General features: G+C 41.7%; 2 protein-coding genes across 3 annotated transcripts; both read right to left on the minus strand.

The window, feature by feature from the left end:
* Positions 1–247: 247 nt before the first annotated feature.
* On the minus strand, positions 248–9,550 carry LOC106563526 (transmembrane protein 178B). The gene is made up of 4 exons (XM_014129204.2): positions 8,844–9,550; positions 4,820–4,933; positions 4,092–4,229; positions 248–3,665 (listed from the first exon to the last, which is right to left on the minus strand). The coding sequence occupies exons 1-4, from the start codon at positions 9,244–9,246 to the stop codon at positions 3,418–3,420; spliced, it is 903 nt and encodes a 300-aa protein (XP_013984679.1). The 5' UTR covers positions 9,247–9,550; the 3' UTR covers positions 248–3,417.
* Positions 9,551–13,342: 3,792 nt separating this feature from the next.
* On the minus strand, positions 13,343–26,366 carry LOC106563524 (zinc transporter ZIP13). 2 transcript variants are annotated; one of them, XM_014129199.2, is made up of 11 exons: positions 26,196–26,366; positions 24,710–25,051; positions 23,400–23,513; positions 20,940–21,073; positions 18,722–18,856; positions 17,943–18,065; positions 17,613–17,702; positions 16,703–16,753; positions 16,371–16,503; positions 15,890–15,989; positions 13,343–15,740 (listed from the first exon to the last, which is right to left on the minus strand). In XM_014129199.2, the coding sequence occupies exons 2-11, from the start codon at positions 25,026–25,028 to the stop codon at positions 15,665–15,667; spliced, it is 1,275 nt and encodes a 424-aa protein (XP_013984674.1). In that variant the 5' UTR covers positions 25,029–25,051; positions 26,196–26,366; the 3' UTR covers positions 13,343–15,664. The 2 variants fall into 2 exon arrangements, with proteins under 2 accessions (XP_013984674.1, XP_013984676.1); XM_014129201.2 differs by lacking the exon at positions 18,722–18,856.
* Between the last annotated feature and the right edge of the window lie 205 nt (positions 26,367–26,571).

Below are 26,571 nucleotides of genomic sequence, written 5' to 3' on the forward strand. Positions count from 1 at the left end.
CATGGCATTCGTGTAACTCCTCTGAAAAATGTGCCACATGTCCAACCAAAACTTTACTGCAGTGGTTGCAAGAACCATAATAGCCTATGTGATTATACTCTCCATGAGTGGGAAATAGTGTACATGTAAGCCCAGATGGGCAGTTCACAGGAAGAGGTTTACCTAAGCTCAGTGGTTTTCTGTCGTGACATAAGATGACATAGACATCTAAAATACATGAAATATACAGACACAGTTGACTTCAGAATAGTATATTAATTACATTTTATTTCAGTAAAATAAATTAGATTAAAAAATGGACAAGTTTGAATACATTAAAAGAAATGAACCATAATGATCTCATGCGAGACTATAATGTCTTTTAATCGTCTTTCTCCATCCTCGTGGATTGAACCAGTATAAATGACTTGTAGAAAATCATAGCAGTGCTACTTAAAGAGGTGCCACTTGAAATTGTGGCATGTGTACACAGTGTCCCACATTGCTCACACTGAACACTTTCCAGTTCCTCATGAAACACTAGAAGTCCCAATAAGAGAAGTACTTTGCTGTCACTTTTGCATACAAGTTGTATATTGTGCTTACCCCTTCTCTCATTCTTTTTTATGTGGCCATTTTACAACTTTTTCAGCATTCTTGGTACACTACCCAGATTTCTCTATCAACCGGATTAGCAACAAAACCTTTATCATTATTCAAACAACGCAATTGCAATAAATGTACTGTTTATTGTAGCAATTATCCATGCATTCAATACCATTGGCCAATTTAGAGATCTAAGGGACAAAACCTGAACATGTGTGTTGATATAAACTGGAGGAGAAGACTGTGGATGAGTTCAGAATGGCAGCAGAACACCACCAATATCCACAACTCTTTTACAAGTCTGAGGTGGTGCTACATGTAGTAACAATGTTTGGATGTTTCACTTTGTAGTCACTTTGAGGAAATGTTTTTATCTACAGTCAAACACTAATTCACTGGAAAGGTTATAGCTCATCACCTCACCTCATAACACTGCTGAAAAAGTGTCACAATGAGTGCTTTTTTTAATATAGGTAACAAAACAGTGTTACTTGAGTACTCTGTACTCACAAAATACATAAATTCCATCTTACCTGTAATTCCATCTTAATTCATGTGCAGTGCTAGCCTCCGAAGCCTGCCTGAACCCAGACCTGCCACAAACAAACTCCCAACATGGCCTGAGTTTCATCCCAGACCCTTTATGTAATACACAAGTGTGCTTGTATAATTATTACACCTCTCAAGTCTTGCGAGAACTGTGCACTTACAGAGTACATTAATCAAATGTCACCCAAATGAGGGCCTTTTGACCTCTCCTTGTCTCTATGAACTGCAAAGGGGACTCAGAAAACTGCAAAGGGCCAGTAAGACTGCCGGTTGCCTGGGGCAAAAGTGGCACTGAAATGAAGAAATGGTGAGCTCCCTCAATTCATTCAGGAAAGTGGTCGACTCAATAGGGATCCTTCATACTGAAGTGACGCAGATGATGCTTTAACAGGACATCATGTTGTCTGCTTACAAGATGCCACATTACTGGTCTTGTCTCCAAGAGACCTAAGCTGATTCCTAGTTTCCCCCTACTGAGGAAGAATACAGAGAACAGCTATGGGCAAGAGCAGACACCCTGCCTCAAATGTGAGGAGAGAAGGATTGGTAGACAGGAAAAAACAACATACCAGTGGTGTTACTGATGTAAACAAGATATTAAGTATGACTTTTTACAGCCCTACTGCTCACTCATTGTAAATCTCAACATTACCCATTTTCACTTACAGAAGAATATTAACAGAAATGTTGTGTTGAATCAGACATGTATTCAACGATAAACTTTAACAGAAGCTTTGGGAATCTATGCTGTGCAAATACCTGCATTTTGCAGCAATTCACACAAACCAAATCACTTAATGCATTGATACTTGCTACAATGTGTTGTGCTATGTGAAGGTTTTTGTGACAGAATACATTAAATGCAAGTCCAACACTGGTGTCTGCCGTTCAATTCCTGCCAAATCCAAGACGGCAGGTATTTCACTTATAACTGTAAATTACTGTCTGTCATTAATTCTAAGTTTGAATGTGTTACCAGAAGGTTCCATTTTTTTTTCATTGGACCCCGTCCTTCAACATACAATATTTGCTGTTCCTTAAAGGTCCAATGCAGATGTTCTTATTTCAATATCAAATCATTTCTGTGTAATAATTAAGTACGTTACTGTGATTGTTTTCAATTAAAATAGCTTCTTAGCAAAGAGCAATTTCTCAAGCAAGAATTTTGCTAGGACTGTCTGGGAGTGGTCTGAGTGGGGAAGGGAAAACTGATCAAACAGCTCTTACACTAAAATGGCATTATCAGCATTTCACAGTATTATTCCAACCGCATAGTGTGGAAATATATATAAAACACAGACAAATCACATTTTTGACTGCACTGGACCTTTAACTGCCTCTGCAACTCTCAAACAATACTTAATGCGCCTCGCGATCAATCTTATTCTTCTAATCATTAAGCATACAATTTATTCCAGCAAACAACATCACTGAAGACCCAAATTGCCATTGTTACCTCGAAAGAAACAGAAAAAAAATCTTATTCAAGAGTTACTTTATACAAACAATGACCTGAATCTACGTAGAGATGCATTTGTACATACTGAATCATAGAAGCACTGAAAGATTTGCTCTTCAAAAGCGCAGTTCTGTATTTTATCTTGCTGTTCCACCCCTGCCATGTCCAGTTTGTGCTCTTGGTCCTCTGCTGCAAGAAGCAGGTTTTATGCTTAAACGGTAAAGTCCTTCCTAGGGATAATGCTTGACATCAGTCAGCTGATTCAAAACAACGGACAGTTTATGCCAGCATAATGTTTTGTTGCGAACAATAACAAACACAGTACAGACCACCCGACTAAAAGAGGAATCATGACAGGACGCTCTGCCACGTTTTCTTGTTTGTTGGTTTGTTCCATTTACAGATGCTTGTTGTTTCTTTCTAAGCTTTTGGAGTGTGTGCTGTGTTGTGTGTGTTAAAAGAGAGCACCATTTTAAGACAATTCCTCTTGAAAACAAAAACAGACAAACAGTCGCCTTTAGGCTGCCATAGAGTTAGTAGTCAAACGTTTAACAACAAAAAGGTCTTGCCATGTCCCACAGTATTCTGGAGCCATTGCTCTGTGTGTCTTAGATGTACAGTAACTAGTACAGTTTGGTGTGGTTTGTCTTTGCTCTGTTCTCCCATGTACAATTTCTCTGGTACACTCATGATTCAGATGGATGACAGAGGTGGTATGGACAGGGAAGAGGGATGAGGTGAGATTGTGGTTGGACAAAAACGTTGGACGAAGTTGGATGGGTGTTGCTTATTTGTGCGCTTTGTGGGCCAGTCACACAGTCCCATCACACGGTTCCGTTCTCCTGTCTGGGCTTGTGGGCGGTTGTACGGGAGGGGGTGCTTAGGGATGGGGCCAGGGTGCACAGGAAACCAGCCAGCAGAGTGAGGCCTAAGCCCCCCCAGGCACAGAACATGGACCAGCCGTAGCCATGGCTAATATCCTCTGGGAGGCCATACATGTAGCGTGGGTAACGCGACAGCTCAAAGTTGATGCCCGCCACACATGTACATAGGGAGATGATACAGCATGTTCCTGAGGGAGAACAAGGAGACAAACGGAAATGTATGGTATTCACAACAACTTCAATGAACTATATACAGTATTAAGTCATTCCTATGTTGGTAGGCCTAGTGGGTCAGCCAGACAATAAATGGTAACATCTTCACACTCCATTTACAGAGATGTCATGATTTATTGTACATCTTATTATATAAACCTATATGTGTTCACACATATAGCTCTCTCTCACACACAAGTGCATATACCCAAAACTACTGTAGTCTACGCAATGCATCAAACAAAGACACACCTGCACACACACACACACACACACACACACACACACACACACACACACACACACACACACACACACACACACACACACACACACACACACACACACACACACACACACACACACACACACACTCAACAGAGAAAGGAGCCAGCTCTTACCTCCCATGAGAAAGAGTAGTCCAGCTACATACTGCATGAGGTCATGCTGCTGACAGCAGCCCAGCACTCCGATAATCCAACCAAACAGGATGATGGACACGGCCATGCCCACAAAGCCAGCCGTCATCCTGCGTAGATCTGCACCAACAGACACACACCTCCGTCATTTTAGTGGACAAAGAACAGTGGAGATCAGAGCAGGAGGCCCAGTGGGATCTACAGCATGCACAGCACAGAAATGCAGTGTCTGCACAATCATATTCACGGCATATGATACATCGAAATATTCCTGACACAAATAGAGCCATACACCCTTACAAATCCCTGTCACTTCCTTCATAGAACCATGTAATCTTCCTTATCTTTTCGAAGGATATCAAAACTAGAGAGGGCAACAGGGAGGGGTGAACAGCGATAACAAGAAGATGAAATTGCTCTCAATGGCCGCCACTTTAAATGTATTTGATCCTGAGATAACAGTTAGAGAGAAAGAGAACTTGAGAGATAGACAGAGAGAGAGAAAATGATTGAACACAGGGAGAGTCCAGACATACTGTACAGCCAGTAAGACATCCATTAGACAGACAGACAGACAGACAGACAGACAGACAGACAGACAGACAGACAGACAGACAGACAGACAGACAGACAGACAGACAGACAGACAGACAGACAGACAGACAGACAGACAGACAGACAGACAGACAGACAGACAGGCTCAGACTTACGGAGTGCATGCCACTCATCCTGACGGATGGTCTTGGTGATGTTGATGGGTAAATTCCGCGGAAGGATGGAGGAAGAGTAGTGATACTTGACTGGGATGCACCGCTGAATCAATCCTGAAGAATAGAGTTTCTGATTATGATAGAAACACAGTCTTGATAAGATCTTGATAAAACAGACTGCTTTGCAGACAATAAACTCAACCACTCAGTTAAGCATGTAGACACTACAGTAGTTCTAAAAGAGAAAAATAGTTTTGAGTCCTTTGTGTCACTGTGAATGATGTCATCATGCAATATCCTCAGTGTGCCTCAAAGTGAGAGACAGCTAGCTGTGATTCAGAGCAAAAACAGCATCCGGCATCATTCATGTAGATCAGCCTTTAATTATCTCTCAGTGCGAGGTGGGTATCCAGACCAATTATAACAACAGGAAGAGACGAGAGTTGCATTACTGTTTCATCATATCACTGCGATGAGATAGACCACCTATGCTCAAATTATTGCAAATATCTTCACATATTCCTGGATGTTGTGTACTGTAATCATTGTGGTTGATTTACCAACAGTTACTTGTTTGATCAGGGAGAAGGGAGATTTATGCTGGAATATGTTCATGACGTGGTTTTGTAAGTGTGGAAGAAGACCCCTGCCATAAAGCCTAGTCAGTCACCATGAATGGAAAAGGCTATATGGTTCTGGCATAAACAAGAGGAAGAATCAACAAAGAAAAGATGAACTAGTGTGAATGTTCAAAAAAGGGTTTACAAGGATTTAGCATTGAGTTCACTCAGTTCAGAGTACAGAAATACATAATTCATTGTTCTCATGTTCGGTGGGGAAGCACAATACATCCAGAAGAGCGGTGAGACATTTATGTCCCATGACTACTTCTGCTAAATCTAACATTGTGTGAGTCTCAAGACCAAGAGCTATGGATGGAGACTAATTTACTAAGCACTTGCTGAGTAGCAGATCTGACTACCAACTCGCTAATATTATTTGATACATTTTAGGTCAAAGGCAGCAAAAACAAGTAATCAAATGTGAGAACCCAATGTTGAGGCAGGGATATCACCAACACATTGGTATTGACACACCAAATGTGATAGAGTTGTCAAAAGTCACAGTGTGAAGCTCCACTCTTAGAACACCTGGACTTCAGCTGCAAACATTCAGCTATGTGAAGCTAAGGAAGTCAAAAGTACTGTATGCAGGCTAAAACATGGAGCCAACAGTTCACACCCTGATATGGAACTATAGCAGCCTGAGAGAGGAAATAGACATTTCTGGATTGGGTTCCATGTCCCAGTTACTGAGGAGAATCTATAGTATTGGCCAAATGAATCCCTTTCAATGTGCTCTGGTCTCATAGTGTGGTGGTAGCCAGATCTGTTTGTGCTTAAGCCAACTCATCTGTCGTTTGTTTTCATGCCATAGATGTAGCTTTGAATCACAAACATATCTGGCTAGTGGCTACCCCCTGGTCCCACCAGGTTACTTATATCAGTATTACTGTGGTGGTGGTGGTATACAGACCTACTAACTTCACTATAGAGACACTTTGAGGTTTGAGTTGTGAGGTGTCTGCAGATGCAGACCAACTCATCATTCTGAGAAACAAGGGAGCACCTAGAGAGAATATCATGTTGTCCAGTGGGCCTATGTGTCTCAATGCAATTCAACCTGAGGGTGTAGTGGATTTTGTTGTCGATTTATGATATGCTACAGATTACCTTATTCTATCAAAGAAATCAGCTCACTTTCCCACAATTCTGACAACAGTAACTGTTTACCTCAGCATGAGGGTCGTTCCACCAATTCGGTGCCTTTTGAGAAGTATAACTTTAGGATTATATATTTTTTTGCTTTCACCTAATTGTAACATTCTGTCATTAAGACCACATGTTCAACTGAATTTTTTTTACATCTCAAGTTAAATTAAAAAAAATGACTGTAGTAAAGTGCCTAATAAGTGCCAAATAAAGTAACAGGGTTGACCATAACAGGGTTGACCATAACAGGGTTGACCATAACATGGTTGAAGTCAGCCATACATCCATGTGTGACATAGGGAATGGAAGATTGTTGTGCGAAACAGAGAATGGCAATTAAATGCAAGCTACACCCCAAACAATGACATTGTTAAAACGTTTCAAGGGTTGACGTGATATGTTCGACCCGCTCAGTTTTCCACCACAAAACAGGCAAAAAAAGGAGAACCAGCTCACCTGCTTTTACACTATGATTTTACTATAGATGGGATGGTTATTTAACAAAATGCATGCATGCGCAGCTATGGGGCAAAGCAGACAGGGTTGGCTTAGATTGTTGACAACATGTAAACTATATTTCCTCTCCAATGTTTAATGAAAACAAATACATTTGCACAATGAGCACTTAATTGTTGTTTCTCAAATACATCGTTCAGTTGGTTAGCTAGCTAGCAAATTTGAGCCATATTGGCATAGACATGACATCAGTCAAAACACCTCAAAACAAGACATGGTATCAACAACAAGATACAACTAGCTGAAACGAGCCGTCTATGATTCCCCACATGGCAGCTTGTCATTGTTCTTAGTTGGCCATCCAGAATAACAACACAGACTTCTGCCCCATTGAATCGCGAGCATCGTTTTCGTGACGTTGTCAGCTAACCCATCTATTAGATGTTCAGAGTTTAGAAAAAGGAATAGTTTCAGCATATAAAAACGAGAGCTCAGTTCACGTAACAGGGTTGACCTTAAAATGAGGGACGGACGTAAATTAATCACTAATCACATAAAATAAATAATAATCTTCAGAAATTACTTTTTCAAAGCAACAAAAATAATTAGGGCTTTACAATGATGCTGAAAACTTGGGAACATTTTGGAGTCAAGTGGGTTAAAATCTTCCTAGAAGTCACCGAGGGTGCGTAGAGTGACGTGAAAATGCTGAATATTGGCACTTCAGTCTTTATTCTTGTTACAAATGTAAAGATTTATTGAATTCTCCAATTTATTTAATATAACAGACTTTTAAAATTCAACATTGGTGCACAATTTCTACTTAAAATATCAAAGGGATGCAAAATGAACTTTATTTTCGTGGAACAACCCATGAACATGTATGTTTTCACTGTCCTCTAGGCCTACTCTGGACCGTTTGAATCTGATTGAATACATTAGGAAAAGATCCTGGTAAACAAACATGCTATAATTTGTGGGGAATTCTCAAAAATATTCAGTGTCCTGAATTTCCTTGAACGAAGGTACTGTGTTTATGCTAACATTGATGCTGTTGTTCTCTCATTATTCGTCAGAATCTCAGAGTAGTCAGTCATGAACGCCTCATGGCATTGCACAGAAAGCCCCGCTGTTATGTATCGGACGAGGCAGTTCTGCGAGAATTCCATGCACTGTGATTTCCTCTCTTGCAGCTCAAAATTCCCACGAAGCAGGATGTTTATCAATAATTCAGTCGTTGGTCTTCTCTCGGTCTCCCCGGTGACAATCGACGCATCACCCATAACACATTATCTAGTATTTTAATGTAACAGACGCCAAATGCACTCAGCAAAATCGAACAGTCCAAATAGCACCTGATACAAAACCGTTTCGCTTTTACAAGTGAAGATCCCCCTTCCTCCGCCATAGCGTGCTGCTGCTAGGCGAACGGACTGGGCGCAAAGCCTGAAAAGAAATTCAGCACCATGGACAGCGCTGTACACACAAAGCGTAAAAAAATACGCAGGTGTCACGTCTTCGGCGTCACGTACACGACTGGCATTTCCATCTAGATGATTTACTGATTATTTATTTGCTACTGTAGTTTACAATGATGAACAAAAGCCCCTCTTGTAAAATATTATTATGGCAACGGCCCTACAGTGACAGTTATGAGCATCAGTTAATCCCATGCCCAGTGTGTCAATATGATCATGTTAAGCTTGGATCTGAGCATCATGCTTACACTCAGTGAGCAGCATCAGTACCACATCACACCAGGGCCTGATGTAGGCTATTAGCTGTAGCATCCTTACCTTTATATATGAGGTCCTCTGTCTCCAGGTCAAATCCATCTCGATGACACTTTCTCCAGAGCCCAGAGATGGTTGAATTGAACTGGCGACTGCAGTGGGACTCCATAGCTGATGCTGCAGCCAGAAAGTGCCGTTTTTCCCTAATAAGAGGCTGAGCTCCGGCACTTGGACTGTTACCTTTCCTTTCAATGCCCTTTGGGGGCATCTGGAGGGGGAGATTGCTATTTGAGATATAGATGTACCCCGGGTCGTTTCTCTTGTTGGCGTAGTTTTTACACCTTTCTCGGTGTCTTCGCGCATCTGTCTCATACCAAAAGTCGGTGCAGATTGCCATGGCTAGCAACCCCAACGCACAGAACGCTAAGAACAGCCCACTGCTGGTTAAAATTTTCATGGCGGCCATCTTCCCCACTCGATGGAGAGCCCAGACAGTCGCGAGAAGAATCCTCGGCTGCCGTGATGGTACCCCGTGTCAAAAATCCCGACGGCGCTCACACCCTCATGGACCTCTGGACAGCAAACATGATGGACGCCCCGGTTCTCTTGGGCTAGATGCTGTCTATTGTTGTCGTGCGTCCCGGAAGATGTGATGATTTTTCCACCATCTGTTTTGGTACTGGAAAGAGGAGAGGGGGTGGATGGCGACCAAAGCTGCGAGGAGTGGGTAGTGATGCAATGCACTCTCTCTCCTCTCGGGTTTCAGTAGGATGGGAAGAAACTAAGCACTGGCAATATATCTCTCGTAGGTTGTTCAATAATAATAATAATCATAATAATAATACTAGTGGTAAACATGTATGATTTATTAAATATGAATACATTGTGTTAATATACGAATTATATCATATGTATTATTATTAGTATTATTGTTATTTACATTTTACATTTTACATTTTAGTCATTTAGCAGACGCTCTTATCCAGAGCGACTTACAGTCGTGAATGCATACAATTTCATAATTTTTTTTCTGTGCTGGCCCCCCGTGGGAATCGAACCCACAACCCTGGCGTTGCAAACACCATGCTACAACTGTAAGGACCTGACAGTTGTTTTACTATCATATTAATTATATATATTGTGCCATGTTTTATGTATCATGAAGAAACACACATGCACATGGACCACATGCTGGATCAAAACCTATTTGTAACCCAACATATTTCATTACAAGCCTTTTCTGTGCACAGTTGACAAACGCACTGAGACAGGTGTGAGCTGAAATTCAACTGGACCCACCACAGCAATGGTTGGTGTCTTTGTTTACAAACTACCAGAATCCAGGTTTGATTGAATTGAGCCCACAGCCTTTCAATAAAGTGAAGTTTCAATGTATAAAACAACATGGAGACACACTGACCAAGGGATTCCCAAGGCCTACATCAGGCCTCTACAACCCAGTCCTGGAGAGCTACTGCCCTGTAGGTTTCCACTCCAACCCTAATCTAGCACACCTGATTCTAATAATTAGCTGCTTGATAAACTGAACCAGGTTAGTTACAACTGGGATTGGAGGGAAAACCAACAGCAGGGTAGCTCTCCAGGAACAAGGTTGGAGACCCCTGGGCTACATGATAACAACATCAATATTTAAGATGAATCAAACTATATTGCTCAAAAAAATAAAGGGAACACTAAAATAACACATCCTAGATCTGAATGAATGAAATAATCTTATTAAATACTTTTTTCTTTACATAGTTGAATGTGCTGACAACAAAATCACACAAAAATAATCAATGGAAATCCAATTGATCAACCCATGGAGGTCTGGATTTGGAGTCACACTCAAAATTAAAGTGGAAAACCACACTACAGGCTGATCCAACTTTGATGTAATGTCCTTAAACAAGTCAAAATGAGGCTCAGTAGTGTGTGTGGCCTCCACGTGCCTGTATGACCTCCCTACAACGCCTGGGCATGCTCCTGATGTGGTGGCAGATGGTCTCCTGAGGGATCTCCTCCCAGACCTGGACTAAAGCATCCGCCAACTCCTGGACAGTCTGTGGTGCAACATGGCGTTGGTGGATGGAGCGAGACATGATGTCCCAGGTGTGCTCAATTGGATTCAGGTCTGGGGAACGGGCGAGCCAGTCCATAGCATCAATGCCTTCCTCTTGCAGGAACTGCTGACACACTCCAGCCACATGAGGTCTAGCATTGTCTTGCATTAGGAGGAACCCAGGGCCAACCACACCAGCATATGGTCTCACAAGGGGTCTGAGGATCTCATCTCGGTACCTAATGGCAGTCAGGCTACCTCTGGCGAGCACATGGAGGGCTGTGCGGCCCCCCAAAGAAATGCCACCCCACACCATGACTGACCCACCGCCAAACCGGTCATGTTGGAGGATGTTGCAGGCAGCAGAACGTTCTCCACGGCGTCTCCAGACTCTGTCACGTCTGTCACATGTGCTCAGTGTGAACCTGCTTTCATCTGTGAAGAGCAAAGGCCACCAGTGGCGAATTTGCCAATCTTGGTGTTCTCTGGCAAATGCCAAACGTCCTGCACGGTGTTGGGCTGTAAGCACAACCCCCACCTGTGGACGTCAGGCCCTCATACCACCCTCATGGAGTCTGTTTCTGACCGTTTGAGCAGACACATGCACATTTGTGGCCTGCTGGAGGTCATTTTGCAGTGCTCTGGCAGTGCTCCTCCTGCTCCTCCTTGCACAAAGGCGGAGGTAGCGGTCCTGCTGCTGGGTTGTTGCCCTCCTAGGGCCTCCTCCACGTCTCCTGATGTACTGGCCTGTCTCCTGGTAGCGCCTCCATGCTCTGGACACTACGCTGACAGACACAGCAAACCTTCTTGCCACAGCTCGCATTGATGTGCCATCCTGGATGAGCTGCACTACCTGAGCCACTTGTGTGGGTTGTAGACTCCGTCTCATGCTACCACTAGGGTGAAAGCACCGCCAGCATTCAAAAGTGACCAAAACATCAGCCAGGAAGCATAGGAACTGAGAAGTGGTCTGTGGTCCCCACCTGCAGAACCACTCCTTTATTGGGGGTGCCTTGCTAATTGACTATAATTTCCACCTGTTGTCTATTCCATTTGCACAACAGCATGTGAAATTTATTGTCAATCAGTGTTGCTTCCTAAGTGGACAGTTTGATTTCACAGAAGTGTGATTGACTTGGAGTTACATTGTGTTGTTTAAGTGTTCCCTTTATTTTTTGGAGCAGTGTATATTCCTCCTTCACTCAGGCTCGGCTGATCCAAAAACATTGCTAACGTATATAAAAGGTTTTACACAACTTTAGAGAGACATTCAATCAGTACTTAGGGATAGGTTTCCGTTTACAATACAAAGCAAAGTTATTGTGAGTAATTACATTGTTATTACACAAGTATAAGAGCAACTTAGTGTAAAGTGTCACCAATGAAGATTTGAGGACATATTCCTACTCAAAATTGTGCATATGGGTCTCAATTGTTCATCTGAGGTAAAGATAGCAATGAAAACCGGCACATTGTTCAATAGTGCAACAATAGATGTCCTTGAAAGACTTTACATGCATTTGTTTTCTCTGGGTATACTATGTGCAATACTTGAACCCTTTAAATACAAGGTATGAAACATTTACATCAGACAAGGTTTGTGTATAATTTTTCAAAGTGTGCCAGATTTGAGTTTGGAGGTCCGCTGATCTTTAACTGGACTTGTCTTTCCTCGGACCGAGTGGGATCAAGATCTATCTCCTGTTAGAAATGTTGTGCAATGTTCCGATAGACGTTCAGAGGTGAATTACGCTCGAGGTCATCGGTGTTAAGTTTATGGATTTTCTCGCTTTGCGGTTTAGGTTGTCATTCATGTCTCATATATGGAATTAAAATGTGTCTCATAGCTGTCCACATTGAGACTAGATTTCTTGGTCCCGCCCTGTATGTCAATTATTTGACTTTCTTTCAAAATAGTGTTTATTTTAAAGACACAAATACACACCATAAGTCAATGATCTTAGGTCTGATACTGATTTAAAAATGTTTTCACTGTCCAGATCCATCTACACTTGTAAGATATCCAGACACTATGGGAGAATCTCAATTGCATCCTCTACTCGCCTCCTCCTCCATTGGAGGATGTCAGAGGGGAGGGACCTCTGGCTTTCTCATCCAATGGGTTTAAGAAGGCAAGGCGAAAGCGTGTGAGGAGTATTCAATTAAGATCCTCCCAATGCTGATCACAACCAGATCACAGTGCGTCTTTTAATCATCTACACCTGTCTGAAGGTGTGGGCACAATCAGAATGTGGACAAGATCAGGATAAATGGTGCGTGTTAGAACCAGGTATAAACGGAGCTTCAGTGTCTTAACTCACAGGAAGGCTCCCACAGACAGTAGGCTTCTCACAGGACTAAGGAAGCTAATCTGCAGGGGAGTCGTTATGGCAACGGGCTCTTGTCAAGAGTGAACAAACAATCAATACCCCCCTCTTCTGGCTCCCATTACATTTTAAGCCCGGACTCTTTGCTGCAGAACATGCGCTTACAGAAAACATATGTTTAGTGTGGAATTTTATTGTATAACATATTGATGCATAATCTCCATAGCATTCACTTAGTGTAACTTGTGAGCATGCAACTACCAAGAGTCAATACAGTGCAATTAGAAAGTATTTACACCCTTTCACTTTTTCCACATTTTGTTACATCCTAAATTAAACATTTATTAAATTAAACATTTATTAAATTGAGGTTTTGGGTCACTGATGTAAACACACACAACCCCATAATGTGAAAGTGGAAGAAAAAAAATCTTTACAAATGATTTAAAAATGAAAATCTGAAATGTATTGACTCATTAAGTACTCAATCCTTTTATGGCAAGCATAAATAAGTTCAGGAGTAAACATGTACTTAAGTCAAATAAATTGCACGGACTCTGCGTAATAGGGGGGGGGGGCAGACATTACATATCCCTTTGAACATGATGCAGTTAACACTTTGGATGGTGTATCATTACACCCAGTCACGACAAAGATACAGGCGCCATTCCCAACTCAGTTGCCTGAGAGGAAGGAAACCGCTCAGGGATTTCACCATGTGGCTAATGGCGATTTTAAAACAGAGTTTAATGGAGGATGGAACAACATTGTACTTTAGTTACTCCACAATACTGACAGACTGAAAATAATACAAATATTCCAAAACATGCATCCTGTTTGAGACAAGGCACTAAAGTAATACTGGAAAAAATGTGGCAAAGAAAATAACTTTTTGTCTTGAATACAAAGCATTGTTTGGGGCTAACACAACACAGTGTAGCACTTCATATTCCATGTACTTGTCATCAGCAAGGAATAGGTTGTTTAGGTTAAAAAGAAACGAAATAGAGCTAAGCACAGACAAAATCGTAGAGGAAAACTTGGTTCTGTCAGCTTTCCAACACTGGGAGAGAAATTCACCTTCCAGCAGGACAATTACCTTAAAACACAAGGCCAAATATACACGAGTTGCTTACCAAGACGTCGTTGAATGCTCCCAAGTGGCCTAGTTTCATTTGACTTAAATTGAACTGAAAATCTTTGGCAAGAATTGAAAATGGCTGTCTAGCAATGAACAACAACCAACTTGAATTTTTGTAACACATTTTTTTTTTTTTAAAAGGGCAACTGTAGTATAAGCCAGGTGTGCAAAGCTCTTAGACTTACCCAGAGACGGAGCTGTAATCACTGCCCAAGGTGTTTAACAGACTCAGGGGGGTAGGATACTTATCTAATCAAGACAGCAATTTATTTTCCAATAATTATTTTTAAACTTTGACGTGAGTATTGTAGATTGCTGATTTAAAAAAATATAAAAAATGTTTTCAATCCCACTTTGTAACAAACATGAAAAAAGTCAAGGGGTGTGAATACTTTCTGAAAGCACTATATAGTAAAATCAAGACCACAAAAATATTTTGCATAATATTATTGTAACATTTCTAAATCATATTTTCATTAAGCTCTCATTATAATTAAGGAGTTCCAAATATATCTGTCTGAGTGTCTTAACAAATTAGCATTGTATACAATTGAAAGATACATTGATGTATATTCAAGCAAAAAGAGCATGTAACAGATTAAGCCTACACAAAACGCAATGGTGCGTGATGGAAGTCACAACAGAACTTGGAAAAAACATTGCACCATGTTACTTTCTGAAATACTTCAATAAATACTTAGCAGTACAAGCAGATACAGAAACCAATTAGACGCAATAAATATAAATTAGCCTGAAAGAGACAAATAGAAAGCGGCACATGAGCATACCATTTGAAGAATGTAAGGAAATGTGTATGCATTTTGTATGGTAAAGCCATGTGAGATTAAGTTTATACAGTATGCATGTGCTGCTCATATGTGTCTGATAAGACCTGTTTGAGTATGTGCATTTGTGCAATAAAACAGAACGAGACTGAGTGTCTGCCCATTATGGTCTGATGCTCTCAGATAGTCCAGTTACTTCCATGAAAGCTTCAATAAGCTTTCTTTAGCCCTCTTGCCACTTCAAAATGTCTGTCTCTGTCTGGGTTTGGCACATTAGTGTCCACACAGACAGTAGTCAGATCAGCAGACAAGGTGGACAGTTGGTGTAGAGTCCTGATAGAAAAAGCAGGTATCATGATTCAAGGTGCCGTTCTGATTGTCAGATCGCTTCCATGTTGATAGGATGTTTTGGCACTAGGTGGAGTATATAAAAAAAGTTCCATATAATAAAAAGGGCGATTGAACGCAATCTGAGGACTTAACTTTAAAGGGGGATTGCTTCCCAGTCCAGTGAATGTTGCGGTGATGTTTTCATTTATATTTTGATAAAGCAGGCTTGTCTTTTGAGCTCAATCCACTACGGCAGACAAGACGGCCATGACGGCAATGCCACAGCACAGAAGCAGGATCTGCAACAGGGAGTGTCTGGAAGAAAATAAGAAAAATGTTTTTGCTTCAGTGTCCGCCCATTCATTTTCATATTAGCTTAACACTTTTTGCCCTCTGCATATTTAGTCTCTTAGTGGGTATTTGCATGGTGGTCAGTGGCTGTCCAGACTGACCAGTGTACATACCCGAGGCTGGTCTCCTCCAGGAGGTCAGGCACCACGTTGACCAGGGCTATGTACAGGAAGCCTCCCGAGGAGAATGGTAAGATCCACGCTGTTGCATTTTCTACACAGGATAAAGTGGAATGAAAGACATTTGGTTTGGCTTAATAATTAAACAAAGCTTTTCATGCTGCTTGGATGCCAAAGCACTGAAGACTATATGGTTCCTTGATAGCCTATGCCAAGGGTGTGGACAGTTCTCGACACTGGCAGGAGCCCACCGGAGCGGAGTACCAGCACTTAATGGTCTACTGCTTTAGCTCCTGCACCGCTTATAGAATATTAAATCAAAAGTATTGTGGATCTCTTACACCTAAATATAAACAGTACCGGCACCCAAAATAAGTACAGTTTCTTATTTCAATCCAAGTCAAGCACCTGGTGTGGAGCTGTAGTTTCAGTGCTCTGCTGCTGTTTTGTATATGGAGGATGCTAGGCGGCTCACCTGTCCCTCTGGGAGACTGGGCACACAGGGCGAAACAGGCCCCCAGCACCCCTCCCAGGGCTGTGGATAGCTGCATGCGGGCGGCACTCCAGCGGTCAAACCCTGCACGCAGCAGGATGGCAAAGTCGCCCACCTAGAGATGAGCAAACATCATGTAAGCAATGTGTCACAGATCCCATTCATGTAAGGAAAAAAAGATGGGGATATCAACTAGAACTGAATCAATTCATGACTCAAAAACCAGTCATAATTAGCTTTCACTGCATGAAGTATGTTACAACAAAAAATATTCAAAATAAATAGGTCACATCACATAGCGAGTTTGAACTTACCTCATGGGGGATTTCATGGAGCAGGATGGCAAAGGTGGTGAGACACCCAACCTGTCAGGAAATACATAGAACATGTCTCTGATCAGGCTCTGCAATATATATATACTGTACAAGATGTGTTTCCGATCCTATACTACTCAAACTCTGATAACTCCTCTCCTGTACTACATTACACTGTGTATACATGACAATGTATGTTTCATGCATCCAACTGGGCTTCTACTTTGATAAACACCATCATGCCTGCATATAGAAATATGAGTGCAGATGGAAACCAAAGTAAATGGGATGCCCATGTGTGTGAGCAATGTAGAGACATCTAGCTAGTTTACTTCCTCTCTGGCAAACTCTCCCTTTGGCTCATGCTGTTAGCCTTATGCCTCTCCAGCTGGACGTTCTCCCCACAACTTTAGTAACGTAATCATTATTCTACATCAGAAAATAGCAAGGTAGAACTCAATGTCCTGACTCAATGTTCTGTACTGTAATAATGACAATACTGTACTTAGTATTAAAATCATAGAATTGTGTTGTTGAAACTAGTCTCTTAAGCAGGGGTGCAGTATCATGTCCATAGTGGACTGAGCTGAGAATAGTGAATGTTATGGCTAAGTGAGCGCTGATACAGCTATCAACAAGTCTGCCAAGGGGGTTGGGTCCTCTGCCAATCATGGGCACGAGGCTTTCAAATGCCAAAACAACCACCTTTCATAACATACTGTGGTCTGTAATAAATCTGCTCTAAGTTGAAGTATTGTATGCATTGTTTATGACCAAGGCGCATTTTGTTTAAATGTTTGCATTGAAATTAGTACCTGCTATTAGGTTTAATCTGCATTTATTAAAAACCCACACATGGGGACTATTTAATATAGAGCACCTGGACAGACTGTTCTGCAGACTAACTCACCTTCCTGCTGACCAGGAAGCTCCCTGCCACAGCCAGGCCATGGGTGAAGTTGTCAATGCAGTTGGCCAGCAGGTTCAGGTACCCACTCGTCTGCCAGATAGAGACACAGAACCAAGTCTATACAGGTTAACATTCAAAGGATCCCACAGCTGACTCACACTGAAGTCATATACATTCAGCGAAAGGGGTTACTTAGTATAGAGGATTTCATTTTGGTGGCTCTTAAGCAATGGAGACTTCCAGATTGTTCTCCCTTTAGTCATTTACATATGGCTTGTTAAAATGAACAATATCCCGCCAGACAAACTTTACCCATTTGATCCAACTTACCTTTATTTTCTTTGGAACTTGATGCAAGCTGCTCTTTGTCTTGGAGGACGAGCTCCACGTATCAGAATGGTGCCCATTGATGTGGGACAACGTCTCACTACTGGAGTCTGAGCTATGGGATGTCTGAGGAGAAGGAGTGACAAAAAAAATATATATATAAATAAATAAACTGGTATTAGCCCAATAAGCAGGAAATTCCATAGCATGCAAACGTTTACATAGTACACTACACATATAGATTCCATTGAATCAACCTACAGTACTGTGTTTCTTCTATGTCACCCATAGCTTCTCTCCTCCAACTACTGACTGCACATTACAGCCAAAAATTCCTGTCAGTCGTCACATCTTCCACTGAATTTGCGTGCTTTGAAAAAAAAAAATATATATATGTATTCTACCCCAGGCCATTCTCCTTTCCAGAGCAGGGCCGACTTCCCTGTTCCTTCCTTGTTTAGAGCCATTTACAGTACGGCGGCATTTATTAGTCAAATCAAATGAGGCAAATAGCCTGCTGTATTCTAAATGTGGCTGGGAAATGTTCTCTATTTTTGTAACCACACCACAAGGAAGAAGTCAAACTATACATATCTTCTGAAACATCAATCTGTCCCCTAATGTGTGAGTGGGCTGGGTAATTCATTGGAGAGTGGGAGTTTGACACCAGGTGAGATCGTGATTCATGACCCATGTCTCTGAATTGAATAATAACGGCATCTTGATACTGACATCGAAACACGCTTGATAAGACTCCATTTGTGGAATGAGCTCTGATCTACCCAGAGTCTTACTATCCACCCCTGAACACTCTCCTCTGGCCTCTCTGAAGTAGATGTAGCAGCTGCTTCCTCCCCATCTCTATAAATAGCTACAATGAATGAGCCCAGACATGGATGCCAATCTTCCTCCTCCTCCTGAGCAAAAGAGAAGGAAGAGGAAAGTGGTACACACACACACACACACACACACACACACACACACACACACACACACACACACACACACACACACACACCTTTAGCGAGATGTATGGGGCATAAGGATAAGAAACAGAAATACCTGAAATTAAATTAAGGATTATCTCTTGAATAACAGAACATTTTAGCATATGGGATCACAAATGCAGTATGATTAAAAGTGCTGGTTTTCATCCTTTTCACCAGCAACTTAGAGCTGACTATATCAGTGAAATAAAATGGATAAAAAGGAAGCCTACAGACATTAAGGCCTTCGAAAGACTGCAGTTGTGTACCTCTGTTTTTACATACGCCACAAGAAGCTCTCCCATTTCTACAGAGCAAAGAACATCTCAACTCATCTAAATCCACACTGTCAGACAGGGAAAATGCACCACCCAAAACCACTCCATACCCCAAAACATCAAAGGAATCCTGAAGCTAATACTCTGCACTAATACCCACTCCAAATCCCATATGAAAAAGGGTCTCACTGGTATTAGAGAAATGGAGGGGAGCTAGAATACAGCTTTGATCCCAAGCGTGTCTAGCGGATAGACTCAGGGCTATGGCACAATGGGTCCCTGCATCAGATTGTGGGGGTAGGGGAGCGATAAGGTTGCATCAGTAACCATGTTCCAATCCAAATTAAAGTTATACCGCGTGAAAAAATAAATAAATCACAACAGCTGAGATGGAAAAAGGAAGCGTCGGTACAATTTCATAATTGTCAACAGACAATTTGCTTGTTCGACATGGTGGGATCTTTTTGTGTCGGTAAAATTAATTTGCGACAAATTGAGGTGGAAACTATTTATTGCCTAATTGTTGATAGCATTACCATCATATTGAGGTAAATTTGAAGTCAAGTCGATGCCATGATGTGCAGTCCTAACTTGAAAAAGCTTGACCAGTTTATTAGGCTTCAGATGAAAGAAGTTATGATGAACTTCACAGGGTGGTGCACAGTCATGAGCTTAAAGCTCTTTTCCAATAATTATTGAGGATCTTATTTTGTATGCTAGTGACATGATTTGTGCTTAGCTGCCAATTAACGAATAAAAATGATCTTATCCATCCAATCCTATAACCTAACCTGTCCACTTTATCAGCAAGCTGTTGTCTAGAGAGAATACGCCAAAACTAGATTGGGCACGTTTGCCATTTATCGCAACAGTTTGTGTGAAAAACCAAATAGATAAGAGTGGAGAGTGGAAAATGCAATGGAAACACATTGAACTTATGTTTTTTAGTCAGTACATGACAAACTTCAGCACCAAAGTGGTTTCTATGTACACTGCATCACAGCCTTTTATCCACAACATACCTGTTTGATAAAAACAAACCTATGGTGGAAAAATGTGCATCTCTTTTTTAAATGCACATTTTATAATATTCACATTCAAATCTGTAGAAAATTGGATTAGTTTGACTCAGATTTCTTATTTTCCATTTGGACTCAAACTCCACTTATGAAGTTATTTATAAGACCATTCTGGGAGATTCCCATTCAGGACATAATGTGTCATCACAGCACTGTTTAATCATTACCTTAAAGCTGCTTAAATTCAGAAGTTGATTGTTGAAGTTAAAATGCTAATGACTCATCACTGAAGAGTGGAATAAAAACTGATTGTGGTTTCTTCAGCCACAACACTATAAATCAAGATGATCTAATGTGCCTTGTTTAAGTTTAGATCCACTGAAGACCAGCTCAGATCAAACAGAAAGCCCTAGACAGAGCCAACTGAGCCACTAGCCGCCCCAATGCGTGGAAGAGCAGTGTCACTGTGGTACCAGTGAAGGGATTAAAGAGCACTGGTGCACTGGACACACCTTTTAAATAAATATGTGAGGGTTCCAGCATATGAGATGAGGTGTGTAATTAGATGCATGACATTAACCTTCTTTGGAAATACATGCACGCTATTTCTTTAAATAATTTGGGGCTATTAAAGAGTTGTATCCGGTGCACTGACTCGACTCTGTTGCACTTCTCATGTAGACAACATGGACAATAAAACAGCATTGAACTACTCACAGGGACATGCTGGCTGTTACCAATGGAGTCCTCCTGGCTGTTCTCATCTGGGAACATCTTCTCCAGGAGAAGGAAGGACAGCATGCCCATGATAACCCACAGGCCCTGGGTCCTGTAGTGGAGCTGGCTCTCGTCTGAATACAGGGAGGATGGAAGAGACATACAGTGTGAGAAAGGATCTATTTTAACAGGGATGACAAACTCATTGGAAAACTTCTCTAGGATTGCATGGTGACCCCCTTTTACATGGATCAGTGGAATGCAGGCATGGCTTAGGGTTACTCATCTCCACTGACTTCACAAAAGTCAGCAAAGCATTTTAAAAAGTGCATTTCTACATGACAACCAGAGGACCTCAGGTCAGGGAAACTTAATCCTGGGCCACATCCAGTTGTCAAACGTTGCAGATAGAAATGCCACGAATAGAGGGGACATGATGCCTTACTATACATCAGTATTTCCCAATGCCAGTACCCAATGCAAGCACACCTTATTCATCTCATTGAGCGCTTGATGATTAGTTAAGCTAAATCAGGTGTGCTTTTCCAGGGTTACAATTACTTTTTTTCTTCTTTAAAAAATAAAATAAATACTGGAGGACTGGAGTTTGGAAACACTGCTCTACTTGACAGAGAAGCATGTCTGTTTACATAGAAATATATATATGCAATGTGAATGTTCCAAAATGTTGTGTCCTGCTGAACACATCCCTGGTAATTCTAAATTAATCAACAAAAAAGAGACACTGAACAAAAATATAACATAACACGTAGTATTGGTAACATGTTTTATGGGCTGAAGTAAAAGATCCCAGAAATGTTCCATACGCACAAAAATCTTATTTCTCTAATGTGACAAATTTGTTTACATCCCTGTTAGTGAGAATTTCGCCTTTGCCAAAATAATCCATTCATCTGATAGGTGTGGCATCTCAAAAAGCTGATTAAACAGCATGATCATTACACTGGTGCATCTTGAGCTGGGGACAATAAAAGGCCACTAAAAATCTGCAGTTTTGTCATAATGCCACAGATGTCTCTAGTTGAGGGAGCGTGCATTTGGCATGCTGACTGCAGGAATGTCCACCAGAGCTGTTGCCAGAGAATTGAATGCTAATTTATCTACCATAAGCCACCCACAACAACGTTTTAGAGAATTAGGCAGCATGTCCAACCAATCTCACAACTGCAGACCACATGTAACCACGCCAGCCCAGCACCTCCACATGTGGGATCAGCCACCGGACGAAACTGTGGTTTTGCACAACTGTAAAATTTCTACAGAAACCATCTCAGGGAAGCTCATCTGCATGCTCGTCGTCCTCACCAAAGTCTTGACCCGAGTGCAGTTTGGCGTCGTAACCGACTTCAATGGGCAAATGCTCACCTTCAGTGCCCCATGGTAGCGGTGGGGTTTTGGTATGGGCAGGGATAAACTACAGACAACTAACACAATTGCATTTTAATCAATGGCAATTTAAATGCACAGAGATGCTGAGGCCCATTATCGTGCCATTCATCAGCTGCCATCACCTCATGTTTCGGCATGATAATGCATGGCCCCATGTTGCAAGGATCTGTAAACGGTTCCTGGAAGCTGAAAACGGCCCTGTTCTTCCATGGCCTGCATACCCACCAGACATGTCACTCTTTGAGCATGTTAGGGATGCTCTGGATCGATGTGTACGACAGCATGTTTCAGTTCCAGCCAATATCCAGTAACTTCGCACAGACATTGAAGAGCAGTGACAACATTCCATGGGCCATAAGCAACAGCCTGATCAACTCTTTGTGAAAGAGATGCGTCGATCTGTATGAGGCAAATGGTGGGCACACCAGATACTAACTGGTTTTCTGACTCATTCCCGCAACTTTTTTTTAAGGTAGCTGTGATCAATAACTGCATATGTGTATTCCCAGTCATGTGAAATCTACAGATTTTTTATTTTATTTAACCTTTAATTAGGGCCTAATGAAATTCTTTCAATGGACTGATTTCCTTATGAACTGTAACTCAGTAAAATCTTTGAAAGTGTTGCATTTATATTTTTGTTCAGTGTATATGTTTGCACTAAAACTGCTTTGAAGAGTCATTGTAAAATGCTATAGTGACAAATCGTTAATACTGAAGAGAATATCTGCACTTCCAATGTTAACTTGGAAAAAAATAAATGTGGTATACTGGGAATGTTAGCTGTCATTCCCTGTCTGTCTCTGTCAGTTTGAAAAGTGTCGAAATCAACTGTTTTCGCAAACAGACTATCTTTACAATATTGCTGACATGTCAGATACGTGATAAGCAAGCCTAAGGACACAGGCATTCCACTGGTCTGTGTGAAGGGTCAGAAGAGGTATACTGGTGGGGAGAAATAAGCACAGGCAATTTGAATGGGGATGTCTCCAGGAGGGATAAAGGGTATAGAAAGAACAGGAGGGTGCCTGAGAGAGAAGGTTGACCCACCTGGGCTGCAGGAGTGGGAATGTGCCCAAGCCTCCGGGAGCAGGTGGAGGAACACGTCACCCAAGAGACCACCAATGGCAAAGCTCAAGAGCTGCTTTAGCTTCCGACAGCCAGCTGGAGACACACGGAGAGTAACAAGAAAGAAAGATAGCAATTATGAAAACTGTAGTTGAGGTAGGCTGTATCATGCATGATATACAAAAATGCTGGTTCTTCCCTGTTTGAGCTAAAACATTTACAGGCTTTATTTAAAATAAATCTGCAGAATAAGTGCTTTTCTACTTCTAGCTTTCAAATTAAGAGCCATTCAATATTTGCATTAAGTATGACTTAATGATAACTATGACAATTAAAGAAATAGGACTACTGGGAAATTTCTCAATTTATGGGCTCGATTTTTTTAAACTTCTGAATGAACAGCTTCAGAGAATGCAACTGCGATGGTATTACAAGATGGCATTAGTGATCTGACTTCTTTCTCCTTACCAATAAGCACAAAGAACCAGGACAGGCAAAGCCAGCGCCCTTCAGTGTTAATTGTGTTTTCTGAGAGGTGTTGAAATGCAATACATAGTGGCCTGGTTTCTCTTCTTTGAGAGTGAAGAATACAGCATGGCAATGAGGACACACCCAATTCAGCACCATTCACATTGACACATTTATCCAACTAGGCTTATGTCAGTGATACCTTTAGAATTACTTTCTCTGGTTCATTGTTATTTTTTTTTAACAAACACTGCAGGATTTGTGTGAGCCAAAAGCATAATCCCAATGGAGCAAAGGAATCATTGAGATTAGACCAACATTTTACAGTTTGTAACACTGTATGCACATAAATAGTACTGGCATCTCACATGGTTAAATACTCAATGCAACAACAAAAATCAGCAACGCAGCTTTGGAGATAGTGACTGTGGCCTCTATACACTCTACTTGAAGGCTGTGTTTAAAAGAGTGTGGTCAGGCAGAGTTCAGAACCACATGGTTCATCTCATTAGCAGCAGTTTCCTCAGAAAAATAGAGGTGCCATTGCTCCATATTTAAATGGCTCTTCAGAAAAAAAAAAATGGTACAGAACCGTATTTTATAATTAAAAATGATGGCCAGCTCACAAGGGCCCCTTGATGATGTGAGGCATTTGCCTCTTCTGCCTAATGCTAAGTCAGTCACTGTAGGCTACCTCAGGATGTCTAATTCTGGGTGTGTGGTGATCAAGGCATAACCAGTGTGGCTCATTTTCAGAAGAGAGAGAAGGCCTACATTAGTCTGGCTAACAGCAAGGTTACGTATCAGTTTAGGTCACAACTTACCCGCTGTCTCGAGGGCCGCTCCTGCTTCAATAGGAATAACAAGAAGGGGGAAAATTCCACTGAGGCCTACAGCAACAGACCCAACCAGAGAGCAGAGCCAGACATCGGCACGTTCACTTGCAAAGAAGTCAGCTAAGGCCTGGAAGCCTAGGAACTCATCTGGAAGCCCTGATCCAGCGGCTGTGGCTGTGGCATGAGCCATGGCTGCCTGGGACATCTTCTCCCCACTGGACACCCCTCTGGAGGAGATGACCAGCAGGGCAGCACCAGTGAACAGTGTAGCCAACGCCCAGCTGGGCCTAGGGCCTCTTGATTTCATCTGTCCCTAGTTCCAGAGAGCACCTGCAACCAACAAGGACAATGGTGCAAGATGGAGAGGTAATCATAATGTAGATAGGCTTACATGCATTCTTAACTCAACATTGATACTTTCTCAAACAAATTGCATGCACATTCACTGCCAAACAGTTTGTATAGAGATTTTGGGCTAAGGTTGAGATATTGTGTGTGACCACTAATGGGTGATGACAGAAAAAATGGACAGGACAAAATAAATCCCTTGGTAGGGTAGTCATTCCACCAAAACAGATGGAAAAAGTGCTCCATGAGCAACTGCTTAGGTCTGCTAATGTCTAAGAAAACGTGTCTAAGGGGACCTATTGCACAGCATTGTGACATGAACTCAACCAAATAACTATGGTTGACGTTTAATTCAGAAAAGTATTATTATATTCACTTTATATGGCTGTGTGTGATAATGCCCGCGAGCCCCTTGGCCTGCGGTACCCCCCCCCCATCTACACGTCAGCGCGCCTGCGTCGCATTTTGAATATGTTCATCAGAGCGCCGTTCACGGTCGACGAAATTCACAAATATAAGGGAGAAAGACATCCCTAACAAGTTGGAGCCTGTTGTGAAGAATTCGCAAACATGGCTTGCAGGAACAAGTAAAATGCATGTTTACGTCAACGATAGATATGCTGTTGTGTGATGCCAGACAGCTCGCGCAGTAAAAGTTGACGACTAAACACAAGCGAGTGTTGCACACGTTCCCGGAAAGGCCCAAACATTGTACCATTTTGATGAATTGTAACAAAGTAACAATTTGTAGGCCAGCTAACGTTAATTATAATGTAACAAATCTCACTCACTGTAGCAACAGCTGTATCTGCTACGTTAGATATGCATCGTATGGATTAATTTAGTTAGCTAGGTGACCGTTTTTACTTATAGGCTACTGTTTATTTGGCAACCAGTTGTTATTTAATTCGCTTTGCTACTTGGAAAGTTATGGTCGTGACGCCCAAATGGCTGTCTATAAACAAACTCAGCTAGCACGCTTAACTAGCCAAGTCTAACGTTAGCATTTCAAGCCTTAGAAGTTGAAGTCAGTTAGTTTGGATTGCTAAAATCACGCAGTCAACTTAGAAGAAAAAGTACATACGTAATGTGACATAAAAAAAAAACCGATATGAATATATTTTACCCTGTTGTGATTCCTGAAGTTCTTCCACCAGTGTGTCCCTGCCATCCAGCTCAGTGATGCAGGCTAGCGCTGCTGTTCCACTCTCCAGCTGATTCCGCAGCTAACATTCCTGCCACGGCTTCCCCTTTTCCAGTGGCGCCACGTCACCGGAAGTGTATTTTTATTGCTGACAGGAGGGATGACAAAATGTAGTTTAGGCACTTATGTTTGCGATGGAGGTTTCTGGGGTCTATTCATTATGGAAACCGTTTACCGTTTAAGAACCAAACGGGATAAAACGGGGAGAGACCTACCTGGATTTGTCCAAAATAAACTCGTTTGCGTTTTCCGTTTAGAGTGAACGGTTGCTGTTGCCAAACGTTTTGCAACAGAATCG

Source organism: Salmo salar, chromosome ssa11, assembly GCF_905237065.1.
Source record: "Salmo salar chromosome ssa11, Ssal_v3.1, whole genome shotgun sequence".
NCBI lineage: Eukaryota > Metazoa > Chordata > Actinopteri > Salmoniformes > Salmonidae > Salmo > Salmo salar.

What these genes read in the sequence shown, in the direction of transcription:
- LOC106563524 (XM_014129199.2), bottom strand. Translation starts at nt 25,028, where the DNA reads ATGAAATCAAGAGGCCCTAGGCCCAGCTGGGCGTTGGCTACACTGTTC. An exon ending in GGTGGATAGTAAGACTCTGG is followed by an intron (nt 18,066 to 18,721) that starts GTAGATCAGAGC and finishes CCTTCTCCTCAG; the next exon opens with ACATCCCATAGCTCAGACTC. An exon ending in CCAGTCTCCCAGAGGGACAG is followed by an intron (nt 15,990 to 16,370) that starts GTGAGCCGCCTA and finishes TATCCTGTGTAG; the next exon opens with AAAATGCAACAGCGTGGATC.
- LOC106563526 (XM_014129204.2), bottom strand. Translation starts at nt 9,246, where the DNA reads ATGGCCGCCATGAAAATTTTAACCAGCAGTGGGCTGTTCTTAGCGTTC. An exon ending in AGAGGACCTCATATATAAAG is followed by an intron (nt 4,934 to 8,843) that starts GTAAGGATGCTA and finishes TCTATTCTTCAG; the next exon opens with GATTGATTCAGCGGTGCATC. An exon ending in ACTACTCTTTCTCATGGGAG is followed by an intron (nt 3,666 to 4,091) that starts GTAAGAGCTGGC and finishes GTTCTCCCTCAG; the next exon opens with GAACATGCTGTATCATCTCC.